Genomic DNA, 12,598 nt, shown 5'->3' on the forward strand with positions numbered 1-12,598 from the left:
TGGATGGTTTGCTGATGTCGCAGTGACTGATATGTTTAGGTTTTGGGTCAGCGCTGTACAGCATTCTGAAAAAGTGTATTTCTAAAAGTGCGCCGTAATGACGCCAGTGTCAACTGCAGTGTGTGTTGGAAAGGACTGGATGCTGTTTAAACCTCATTTTTGTCACCCCATACAAAACCATTTTAAATCCACACAATCTGACAACACTGGGGCTAGATCACAATATAAGCCACAACACAAGTGAGTTCAATAAAATATAATTTTATTACAGACATGTACAAAAATCAAATATACAAAACATTCTGCTAATGTGACTCAGAACTCCAGCATGGACCAGTCGTGGTAAGGCATCTCTTCTAGAGGAATTCTGCACTCTGGATTCTCATGCAGACAAGCCCTCATCATATCACAGCATTCTGTGAAGAAGAAATGGAGAGGTGAGGTTATTGTTATTATTATTATTAAGCTGTTTCACTTAATTGTTCTTTGATGAACATCTCACCTTGAGAGAGGGTAAATTTGGACCAGTCATGTTGGAGGTAGTACAGGTCATACGCTGATGGGAATTCTCCATGGAGCATTGTGAACAGAAGAACCCCAAGAGAATAGACCGTCGCTGGTTTGGCCCGGTAGCATCCTTTTTCATAAAACTCTGGCGGGATGTACGCTTCTGTGCCTGGAGGAGAGACGTTTAGTTTAGCATCATGTTGAATATATATACCAGATGGGCTTCAGCTGTGCTAATTAACCAGCTTTCAATACGTATATTAATAATGCTTATGCACATTCATAACTAGTGTTGTCAAAAGTATCAACTACCAATCGATACCGACACTCATCACAGTCATATTTGCTGAGCATGTGAACACCAATGGCCAATCAGTGGTGTTTAACAGCGCTCAAATTGACTTGTTAAATGTCAGAATCGATTGGTACCGAAGTCGATACTTTTGACCACACTATTCAAAACACCTACCAGAGAAGATACTGTAGGCTGATTCCATCATGAAGTCTCCACACCCGAAGTCGATCAGCTTGACTTCCAGTGTGTCGGGGTTCACCAGCAGGTTTTGAAGCTTAATGTCCCGGTGGAACACCCCGCGGTAACAGCACACGTTGGCCGCATAAACAGCTTGCCTCATGATGGTATGTGCTGTTTTCTCACTGAGGACTCCTCCGCTGACTTCAAGGAATGCCTCCAGGTCCATGCTTGGACTAGGCCGCTCCATCACCATGACGTAATGGTTTTCAAAGACCTGCCAGTCCAGAAGCTGAATAATATTCGAACACCTGGAGCCATCGCTGGCCATGTTTGCCAAGGTGATCTCTAGAGGAAGTGGCTGGTCACATGACTGAAAACAAAATAATAATGTTGGTTTTCAAACAAGGGTTTCTGACCACAGCCTGTGGTCTATAATAAATATAAGACTTTATAAACTGAACACAGCGAACAGAAAGTGTAGTCTACTCACAGAGCTGACATCTTGCATATTTGGGGTCTTCTGGACAAATTTAACTGCCACCTGTTTAAAGGAACAAGCGAACAATTAACATGTGCACGGAGATCATTTCATTCAGTCATAAATCCTGAACAGAGGATTCATTCGTCAGCAGAAATGTCCAAACAATGAAAGCTCTGATGATGTTCTTTAAACAGGGAACTTCATCAGAGGATTTGAGTCTACAAAAATGAATACCTGCAGACCATCCTGTATGCGAATCCCCTCATACACGGAGCCGAAACCTCCTTCACCAAGCTGCTTTCCGAGTTTGTAGCGGCAGCTGATGTCATCTGTTAAAAATGAAGAAAATGTCATTAAATTATAAACCAAATAAAAACACAAACAGTTGAAGTCAGAATTATTGTCAGATTTCAGAACATGATAGTTTTAATAACTCATTTCTAATAACTGATGTCTTTTATCTTTGTCGTGATGACAGTACATCATATTTACTGGATATTTTCAAGATACCTGTGTTCAGCTTAAAGTTCTGAATACTTAAACTTTATTGCTCTGCATCATTTGGGAAATATTTAAAAAATATTAATAAAAAATCACAGGAGGGCGAATAATTTTGACTTTAACTGTATAATTTTACAAAGTTTGATGAGCCTAAACAAATGTTCTGAACTCCAGCAATAAACTTACTATTGTCCAAGCAGGTCCCATCATCTGCTGTAGACTTCACAGCAGAGTCCTCTTGTGAGACCTGATCCGGTAAAGGGTTCCAGTTTTCATCCAGGGCAGAGTCACAGATGTCATCTGTTATGAGCTGCTGGCTCACTGGAGATTCATTGTCCTCATCGGATGGTGAACTTGGAGGACTTTCAAGCTCTTGCTCCAGGCTGTCCTCACTGAGGGAGGATTCAATGTCTTCTGGGAAGTGAAGCTCTGCAGAGTCGTTCTCAATGACCACTGCAGAGTCAAAGCTGTTCACTTCAGGTTTAAAGTCCAAATCTTCGTCTGCTGGAGCATCAAGAGCTGGAGGTTGGAGAACTTCCAGCTCCAGGTTGCTCACAGCAGTGCAGAAGAATTTAGAGCTACTGATGGGCTCTGCGTGAAGTTCGTGGATCTCCTGCACACATAGCTGATCTAAAGAGAGGAAGGAACATCATTAATATGACTCTACAACTCTTTTTGACAAGATATTTGAACAGTTCATTTGCAGAAACATTACTCAATGTGTTTTTATTGATGATCTTCATGGGTTTTCTGCATTGAATTAGCAAACAAGTAAACTATATATCTAAAGGCAAAGCTCACTGAAATAAAAAATCCTAATACAAATAATTCTTATTTTTTCTGCTTTTTACACAAAACTACAAATTCTGAAGAAAATTCCTGAAATCAGCAGCCATTAACCTTCATTGTAGGAACACAAAATACTGTGGAAGTCAATGGCTGAAAGCACCTCAAACAGGTTTAAGGAGTAAATTATGACAGAATTGTCTTGTTTATGTGAACTGTGGCTTTAAGAAACTCTTTCTAAAATGTCTTCCAGTTAATGTAATTTCTGATCTTTAAACACTTATGTGTTGTGTTTGGTGTGTTTAACAGTATGCTTTAGTAATTAAAAGTGCTCATAAATCTATTTTACCAACAACAGTAGCTCTTCTTCTGGAAAAACAGGCGAAGAAGATGGGAGTCAATTTGAGTTTCCTCTTTTTCTGTCTCCCTGCCTGTTTTCCTGCAGCGACGGCCGGGTCATCGGTCATCAGATGACGGTGATTCTCTGTCGTGCTGCCGGTGGGTTCGAGTGGCTCACACGGTTGTTCGTTCGCACACTTAACACCAAACGCTTTCTTCAGACGGTTAATCAGTTTTGAAAATGCCATTGTATCACTGTACTGTTGAATCGCAGAAAGTACTGAACTACTAGACATCCAAAGAAGCTAATGAGAGTTTCTGCTACGTCAAAAAGCTTTATACTGTCACTGATGATGTCAGAGTTCCACAATTCCATTTGGTATTACGTAGAGACTTTTTAAAACACAACAAACTTGTAATGCAGGCCCGCGCTAGACTGACTGGCTCATTCGCCTTAATGTGCTCACACAGCCACCTGCTTATACACATTTTTTCCAATTATTAATTAAATTAATTTTGCACTTAGGCCTATGTATTTTTTCTGTCATGCACAACTTTTTCTGCGTTTTACTTTTTATTACAATTATTGCCATGTTTATATATATTTATACGTGTGTGTGTGCGTGCGTGTGTGTGTGTGTGTGTTTGTGTGTGTTTGTGTGTGTGTGTGTGTGTGTGTGTGATTTATTTATTTTGAGTAGCTCATTTCGGTTATTTTATATTTTCATTATTTATCATTTTTAACAGTATTATTATTATCGTTTATATTATATTTTATATATTATGATTATATAAATTCTTTATTTTTGTGAATTATTTTTAAATGAATAATGCTTCAAATAATAAATTAAAAACAAAAATATGCAACAAAATGAAGTTATCCATGTATTACCTGAAACCGCCAGTAGGTGGTGGTAGGACACTGTCTTAAGTGAATAAGACATTTATTCAGCAACAAAGCAACTGTTGTATTTATGAATAGGTCAAGGATGAATCGACTCTCACAATTTATTTAAATCCACAGATTCATTCGCAAAAAATAACCCACTCTAGCCTAACATATAAGGACTGAACCGATGTGAACGCTAACAGGTAGGAATAATGATCAAATTCTTGTGGATTAAACATCTTTGTTTACATCAATTGCAGTAGATTTTATTAAGTTAATTTACTACAAAAGGTAGGTAATGGTTTTAATTGCGAACTGTACTTATTTTATGTGTGTACATGCTACATGCTAACACCATCACAGCGTTCCAGTCAACTAATTTAGAGCTACTAACGTTAGTCAACAGTCCCCGCCTTTACTAAGTGAAAAATGCGAATTAAACAATACGCGAATAATTGCGAAGAAACAATTACAAATTAAACCAATGAATATTAAAGTCAGTGTAATTAGATCTTACGTTTATTACTGTATGTCACACAGGCTAGTTAGCTAGCGCTAATTAGCAGTTGATGCTAATGCTAACATTGATGCAACTTAATGTAACTGTAATGTAAATATTAATGTTATATTAACGGTACTGTAACGTTAAACTAATTATTGTTTTACTTAAAAGCTCAATCAAATCTTTAACGTTAACATCAGTCAGATTGATTGCTAATTGAGTGATTCTGTTAATATTACATTTGTTTACCTTAATATTACACTAGATAACCTTTGGAACTATACAGGGAGAGGAATTATTTAGTTTTATATTACAGAAACTCGATATTTATTTTCTATATTTTTGTTAGGCCACAGTTTGAAATGCCATTCTGCAGGCTGTAATGGCATATTTAACACAATTAACCACGGCTTTACTACAAAAAATACAGTCAGGTTTATTTTGTGTGGATAAATGTAAGTTTACTTTAGTAAAACTATGTTTTTGTCTTATTGGCTAAATGGGCTCATGAAAGTGTTTCACATAGAAATGAATAAATAATAATTAATAATAATAATTCCTTACATTTATATAGCATTTTTTCTGCACACTCAAATTGCTTTACACATTGGGGGTAACATGTTTCCCGAAAGACATTTTGAAATGGAAACAAGATTTTTCTTTCCCATTTATATCTTGACCTCTGACCTAGTTTGTTGGCTTCTGAAAAGTTATAAAGAGACAGGCAAATGCACTGAACATTCTTATATTAAGCAATGTGTTAACCTATTCATTAATTAAAATGAATTCACCAGGGCCGGCCCAAGCCTTCAGGGGGCCCTAAGCAGGATTTTATTTGTGGCCCCTTTGGTGCAAACAATATGATAAATTATCATCAATCCTTGATAATTCGCACACTATAAATTTAAAACACACATTATTGATTTTGTTCGCTGTAGCTGTGTTGCTTACATCATAAAATATATGTTTTAAGACAATTCTAAATATTATTCTGCAGAAATAACTTCCTATTGATCCAACTTTTTATATGACTATTTGCCAAAAATCTAAATAACACAAAACATTAATATGGGCTGGCAGAAACAAAAGCAGCTGGAAGTAGCCAATAACATACTTATTTTTATTTTTATTCAGGCACACGACAGGCTGCCAAACAGTCAAACATAGTGACAATAAAGATAATTTCTTTTTAATTGGATATAAATGTTAATACTGAAAAAAAAAACATATTGTATTTTGTAGTTCAAATAACTTAAAACATCTATTTACATTAAAATCAAACTAAATCAGGAAGCATTTTCTAGACATACTCGCATATAAATCAAATTAATAAATATGTACAAAAAATTTTCAGTTCTCAGAAATAATTCTAAATTAAGTGATTTTTTTTTGTAAAACAAATTAATCTGCCAATGAGGTTAGTAAAATAATCTTATTTAAAACATAAAACAATCTTTTTCTGATTTTATAAATCAGAAGCTTATTTTTTTTAATCGCCAAGTTCATGAAAAAGCATTTTGCTGCTGTTCCGGGCACTGCTGCTTCAATCACGATATTAAAGATTCTGCGATATATTGACAGGTCACAAGAAAACCAGCCACAATATATCAAAATTTTGGTAAATGAAGGGGGAAAATGCATCAAAAATTTATGATGAATTTCTTTTATAAACACGCATTTATAGAATTGCAACAATGTAAAACAAGTGCTCATCTGTCAAACAAGCTTAAAAATGCTGATGTGGAATTGGAATTGAGTCCAGCATACACGTAGCTGCTTTAGAACTATTTATGATTTTATCTAGCTCTTCCTGTTCTATGATTTTGAAGCAGTGTAGGTTATTATGATTCAGTGAAATATTTACAGGATTTGGAATATAAGCCGGTGCAGAAAGTTTAACATCTCCTATTTTCGGTCTAAAGCCTTCTATTTTAAAACTTTCTCCAAGACTAATTGTTCCTGTTAATATAAATAATCAGTGGAGAAATGCATTTAGTTTTGCATTAAATTGGTTCATTTCGACCTGAAACGAGGAGTTTATTGCTGTTTCTGAATCATGTAGCGCTGTGTCTGTTAGATCAGATGATCGCATTCACAACACTGGAACTGAGTGGAATACTACCTGCTCTTCACACACAAAGTAGGCCTACCTGAAATTTAAAACTAGAAAAGGCTCAATAATACATTGGACAGATCCTTTACGCACTGATTTCTTCCCTTTTTACTGCTGTTTTGGATTGGAAGTGTCTGCAGATAGCGGAGGACTGCGCGCTGTCTCAGTGATGCATCAAGCACTTCATTCACACACCAGCTGATGTGACGTGTGCCGCTCTGTAGAATTATCCGACTGAGTTTATTCTTCCTAGGGGAATACTTTTAGGATAGTTTGTAAGCCTGGCTCATTGTGGTTAAATTAATAAAAGTGAAACTGAAAGGCACAATATTGATTGTCATTAACAGAAAATAATTTAGCCTCATATACTGTAGGTTACTCTGAAACTGTGAATATTTGACTGTAATTTTATTTATATCAATAGTTTATTTAACAGACCAGTTTGTGTTTTGATTAGGGTCAATAGTGGTTGCCTGTTGCAGAGTTCAAAGAAAAATCTTACTATTAAAAAGAAACATAAGCTGGACCACATCAGATCAATGTCTTAATAAATGCTCAAATAATGTTTCCTGGTTTACAGCAAGCATCATGTTTTCAGTTAGATTGTGTCGTCTGTCATATACAGTAGGCCTATACGTCTTTTATTTTTACTAAACAAGATATATTGTTTGAGTTTATCACCATAGAAACTATATTATGCTTAAAAGAAAAACCGGCACAGTATCGGGATCGCATCTGTATTGGTCGACACTCAGAATTTTGGGATCGAAATCAAATCGGTTATAAAAAATGGTATCGGTGCATCCCTATTTTTAATGAGTCATAGTTTTATATGGTAAGAGCAAGGACTCATTTTATTAATTTACATTTTTAGTAAAAGGTCTTTATCAAATGAGTAATTTCTTTTTGAACTGTGTTTATTTAAGAATTGAGCTTAAAGAATCAAAAATGTATCACGGTTACTACTTTAAAAGTGTGAGGTCAATATGATTTTTAATATTTTAATGGATCTACATTAACTTTTTTGATCACCAGCCTATATGGCTAGTAGTTTTTCAACTTTCCTAGCCACTCGCCATTTTCACTTTTGTTTTTGGGAAAAATATTTGCAAAATTACTTGATTTAGATGTGTTGTGTATGACTTTGTTCAATGAGCATGAGCGGTAGTGGTTTCATGGTGTTGCATTGTAATTGGTTATTATTTTAGGGCTCAACATTAAGGTTGTACCAATTTTTTCTCTAAAAAGTTTATAATTAGAAAAATTCAAAAACCAGCAAAATATATGTTATAATATGCATACACTTTTTATTAAATAAAACTTAAATAACAATTATTGTCATGTAGCCTGTCTAAAATTCAATTCAATTCAATTCAGCTTTATTTGTATAGCGCTTTTACAATGTAGATTGTGTCAAAGCAGCTTCACATAAATGGTCATAGTAACTGGAACAGTGTGGTTCAGTAACTGGAACAGTGTGGTTCAGGTTTTAGTGTTTAAGTTCAGTTCAGTTCAGTTTAGCTCAGTTCAGTGTGATTTAATCATTACTGAGAGTTCAAACACTGAAGAGCAAATTCATCGATGCGTAGCTCTACCAATCCTGAACCATGCGAGGCAGTGGCGACAGCGGAGAGGGAAAAAAAACTTCACCTGATGGGAGTGAAGAAAAAAAACCTTGAGAGAACCAGACTCAGTTGGGCACGACCATTTTAATTTCTCCGCTGGCCAAAAGTCTTGTGCAGAACTTCATTCGCCGTGGTTTAAGCTGGAAGATGGCCTCAATGAAGACTCGTCTGTCCCTGGAGCGTCGCTGGAATCAGACACATGTTCTCCACTCCCCACGACCATCAGCGCAGCAGCAGCTCAGGATATGGCCCGGTCCCGGATATGGAATCCTTGGGATCATCACGTCGCTGGTCTTGGATCCAATCAGTGACTCCGCCTAATCTGAGGACCTCGGGATGAGTATCCCCAGGTGAAAATAGAGAATAAAGAGAATAATTAGCGTAGCTGCTGTTCATAGTGTTTATAAGCAAGATGCAGAAGCCTGTGTGGAACCCGCTAGGTGATGCATTGAGTGTATGCTTTACTAAACAGATAGGTCTTTAATCTAGTTTTGAACTGGGAGAGTGTGTCTGAGCCTCGGACATTACCAGGAAGGCTATTCCAGAGTGTAGGAGCCATGAAAGAGAAGGCTCGACCTCCTTTACTTGATTTTGCTATTCTAGGTACTACCAGAAGCCCTGAATTTTGAGATCTTAAGGAGCGAGTTGGTTCGTAGCGAGACAGAAGGTTGGTTAGATAAACAGGAGCTGGATTATTTAGAGCTTTATAGGTGAGAAGTAATATTTTAAATTCAATACGAAATTTAACAGGCAGCCAGTGTAAGGAGGATAAAATTGGGGTTATATGATCATATTTTCTAGACCTGGTCAGAAGTCTGGCTGCTGCATTTTGTACTAATTGAAGTTTGTTAATAGAGGATGCTGGGCAGCCAGCAAATAGAGCATTACAGTAATCCAGTCTCGAAGTCATAAAAGCATGGACTAGCTTTTCTGCATCTGAGATGGATAGCATATTTCGTAATTTAGCGATATTTCTCAGATGAAAGAAGGCAGTTTTTGTGACATGGGATATATGGTTTTTAAAAGTTAGATTGCTGTCTAATATGACACCCAAATCTTTTATAGTAGAGCTAACGCTAACTTTGTATCCCTCTAATTGTAAATTGAGTTGCGAGATCTGCTGTGTGCAAGATTTAGGCCCAATAAGTAATAATTCTGTTTTGTCTGAGTTTAAGAGAAGAAAATTGTTGGTCATCCAGTCTTTAACATCTCTGATACACTCAGTTAGTTTAGACAGTTCAGACGTCTCGTCAGGTTTAGTGGAAATATATAATTGAGTATCATCTGCATAGCAGTGAAAGCTGATCCCATGTCTTCTAATAATGTCTCCCAGAGGTAGCATGTAAATTGTAAACAGTAAAGGGCCTAAAACTGATCCTTGAGGCACCCCATACTTTACTGGGCAGATTTGTGAAGGCTGTCCATTAAGATTCACAAACTGGTAGCGGTCAGTTAAGTATGACTTAAACCATTGTAGAGCCTGTCCCTGGACACCTGTAGACTTTAAGCGATTTATGAGGATATTGTGGTCAATGGTATCAAATGCCGCACTAAGATCGAGTAAAACTAATAGCGAGACGCACCCTCGGTCAGCAGCTAAGAGTAAATCGTTGGTTATTTTCACTAAGGCGGTTTCTGTACTGTGATGAGCCCTGAAACCTGACTGAAACACTTCAAAAATATTGTTTGTCTGCAGAAAGGAGCATAATTGAGTGGAAACTACTTTTTCTAGTATTTTAGACAGAAATGGAAGATTTGAAATAGGCCTATAATTAGCTAAGTTGTTGGTGTCTAGTTGCGGTTTCTTAATAATAGGCTTAATAACAGCTAGCTTGTAAGAGTTTGGAACATGGCCTATAGATAACGAAGAGTTGATAATGTTAAGAAGAGGTTCTCCTATAGCAGGTATCAGCTCTTTCAGTAATTTTGTTGGAATTGAGTCCAGCATACACGTAGCTGCTTTAGAGCTATTTATAATTTTTACTAACTCTTCATGTTCTATGATTTTGAAGCAGTGTAGGTTATTATTATGATTCAATGAAATATTTACAGGATTTGGAGTATAAGCCGGTGCAGAAAGTTTGGCATCTCCTATTTTCTGTCTAAAGCCTTCTATTTTATTACTGAAAAAATTCATGAAATCATCACTCATATTTGCGGTGGAGTAGTTTGTTCCAAGGATGACCGATTATTTGCTAATTTAGAGATGGTGTTAAATAAAAATCTAGGATTGTTATGATTATTTTCTATCAGTTTGCGCAGGTGCTCGGTCCTGGCAGATTTTAGAGCCCTCCTATAGCTGGACATACTGTCTTTGTACGCAATTCTAAAGACCTCTAAATTAGTTTTTTTCCATTTACGTTCCAGGGCGCGGGTTGCTGTTTTGAGCGCACGAGTATGACTATTATACCATGGTATAGTTTTAATCTCTCTAGCCTTTTTTAATTTGATGGGTACCACAGTAAAACTATGCAAAGCTGTCTGTCCTAGCTTAAGGTCTCAGATCAGCAGTTAACTTTGCATAAAAGTTAATCTATTAAATCAACATTACTGAAAAGAATGATAATTAAATCATATTAACAAAAAGAAAGCAGGTGAAAAACATACCGTGTGCAATAATGAAAGGATGATCAAACGCACACAGTTAACGTTAGGCCCATTAATAATCTGTTCAAAGATTATTTAAAGCTAAAGCTGAAACCACTGCTGCAAACATAAAATACCTTCTTTTTAAAAAATCTCGAGCTCTTGAAAATGGTGGATGTGTATCACTTTTTGTCCAGTCTATTTCAAACAGAACCGATAGCAGCATTGTGTTTCCAGTCAAGGTTGCTCACGCAAGGAAATGAGAGTGTGCACGCTTTGTAAAACTTGCGCGCATCACTTAACATTCTGTATTCATCTGCTTTCTTTTGCTTGCGTGAACACAGTTGTTTTTGTCAGTCAAGCTGCTTCTCATTTCTAGAGGTTCATCCTTATTGTCGAACCCTGCTTTTAAAAAAAATACAATTTAAAAATGATTTTCGACCAGCCAAAGTGGATAGTGGGAGTGGCTGTCTAATCCGCCACAGCCGAAGTCTACCTGCGGTTGGTGGGTGTTAATGTCAAGCCCTGGTGTTAACCCATTAATCTGTTTGTAGTGTATTTATGCTACATACACGCTGTAATATTTCAGGAGTAACAGCTGCATACAAATATGGAAATAAACTCGAAATTGTGATAACCTTAGTGACATGGTTTTGTATCCTCAGATTTTTAAACAGAAATATTACAGCAACTAAAGAATAATTATTGTCAACATTTTTAGTTAAACCAACAGCAGGGCTCGAAATTGCGACCATTTCGGTCACTTATGCGCCCGAAATTTTATCTATGCGACCTCAAAATATACTTGGAAGCATTTTTGCGAGTGCATAAAATTGATGTGTGCGACCAGTTTTTACTGCAAAGTGTTCACCACATGCGCGGATTTGGAGGACATTCACGCAGAATGCATCTCTGCACTTGAAATGTGAAACGTAGTTCTTAGGAATGGTTTACAACAGTTGTCATGTCAACTTGCTGCAGTAAACAAAGCCAAGTTCATAATACTTGCCCCGCCTTTGAGCTCTTCTTATTGGGCCATTGCTCTAGAACAGAGCGTAAATGGATTGGTTAATATCAGCTGTCAATCACTCAGTCAATGCCTTCTGGTTTGGGATGACTGGGAGAGCTACTACTGCGAAAAATTATAAAGCGCTGAAGATGAGAATTAAGATTACACTGACAGATGTTTTTTTAGAAACTGTCATCTAAAGTTACAAATAATGACACATCTTAGTAGTGATCATGTGCTGAATGTCAATCACACATCTACACTTTTCAAAGAGTGAATAAAAGACTTCCATTGGCTTCAAGTCCGCTATGAAAAGTCTGTGGGATGGAATTTTCAGGTAACTGTTTGCCACATCTAGCACGAGAGCTTCTGTTTAATCCTTCATATAATCGCCAGATGCCCGCCGTGCAAGTGGCAGCTATATGTAAAATGTAACACCACGTACACCATGGCAAACGGGCTTGAGCCGAGAAAACTATTATCGCTACTCATGAAGACGGGTATAGCTATTAACATGATGTATGCATATAATAGGGTACAGTACATGTCGAAAGCATCAGTGCAATATCAGACACCACCCATGAGAACAGCACAGCGGTCTGTGTATGCTTTGGTCACTCAGTTACAGTATGTCATAAAATCTATTTACTTGTAATAACGGGATTTCGTTGAGACATATTTTCCTCACGCATGCATATATATATATATATTTTTTTTTTTTTTTTTGCTTTTTAGTTTGATTAGTGTTGATTTCAAATGCAATTACTCTGTTTGTATAAAACATG

The 12,598-nt window shown here is 36.7% G+C and overlaps 3 protein-coding genes across 4 annotated transcripts in view; 1 reads left to right on the top strand and 2 right to left on the bottom strand.

The window, feature by feature from the left end:
* Nucleotides 1-12,598, bottom strand: part of LOC147842141 (uncharacterized) — a 1,078,568-nt gene that overhangs the window by 441,704 nt on the left and 624,266 nt on the right. The window lies entirely within an intron of this gene.
* Nucleotides 1-12,598, top strand: part of stard13a (StAR related lipid transfer domain containing 13a) — a 250,288-nt gene that overhangs the window by 46,369 nt on the left and 191,321 nt on the right. The gene's annotated exons all lie outside the window — the stretch shown is intronic.
* LOC141374981 (serine/threonine-protein kinase pim-2-like) lies at nt 246-3,545 on the bottom strand. Its single transcript, XM_087271109.1, has 7 exons — nt 3,100-3,545; nt 2,151-2,594; nt 1,698-1,792; nt 1,473-1,523; nt 977-1,352; nt 503-676; nt 246-416 (listed from the first exon to the last, which is right to left on the bottom strand). Exons 1-7 carry the CDS (start codon nt 3,383-3,385, stop codon nt 316-318), a joined length of 1,527 nt encoding a protein of 508 aa, XP_087127235.1. The 5' UTR covers nt 3,386-3,545; the 3' UTR covers nt 246-315.

This window comes from Danio rerio, chromosome 10 (genome assembly GCF_052040795.2).
Source record: "Danio rerio strain M-AB ecotype USA chromosome 10, GRCz13ab, whole genome shotgun sequence".
Lineage (NCBI taxonomy): Eukaryota > Metazoa > Chordata > Actinopteri > Cypriniformes > Danionidae > Danio > Danio rerio.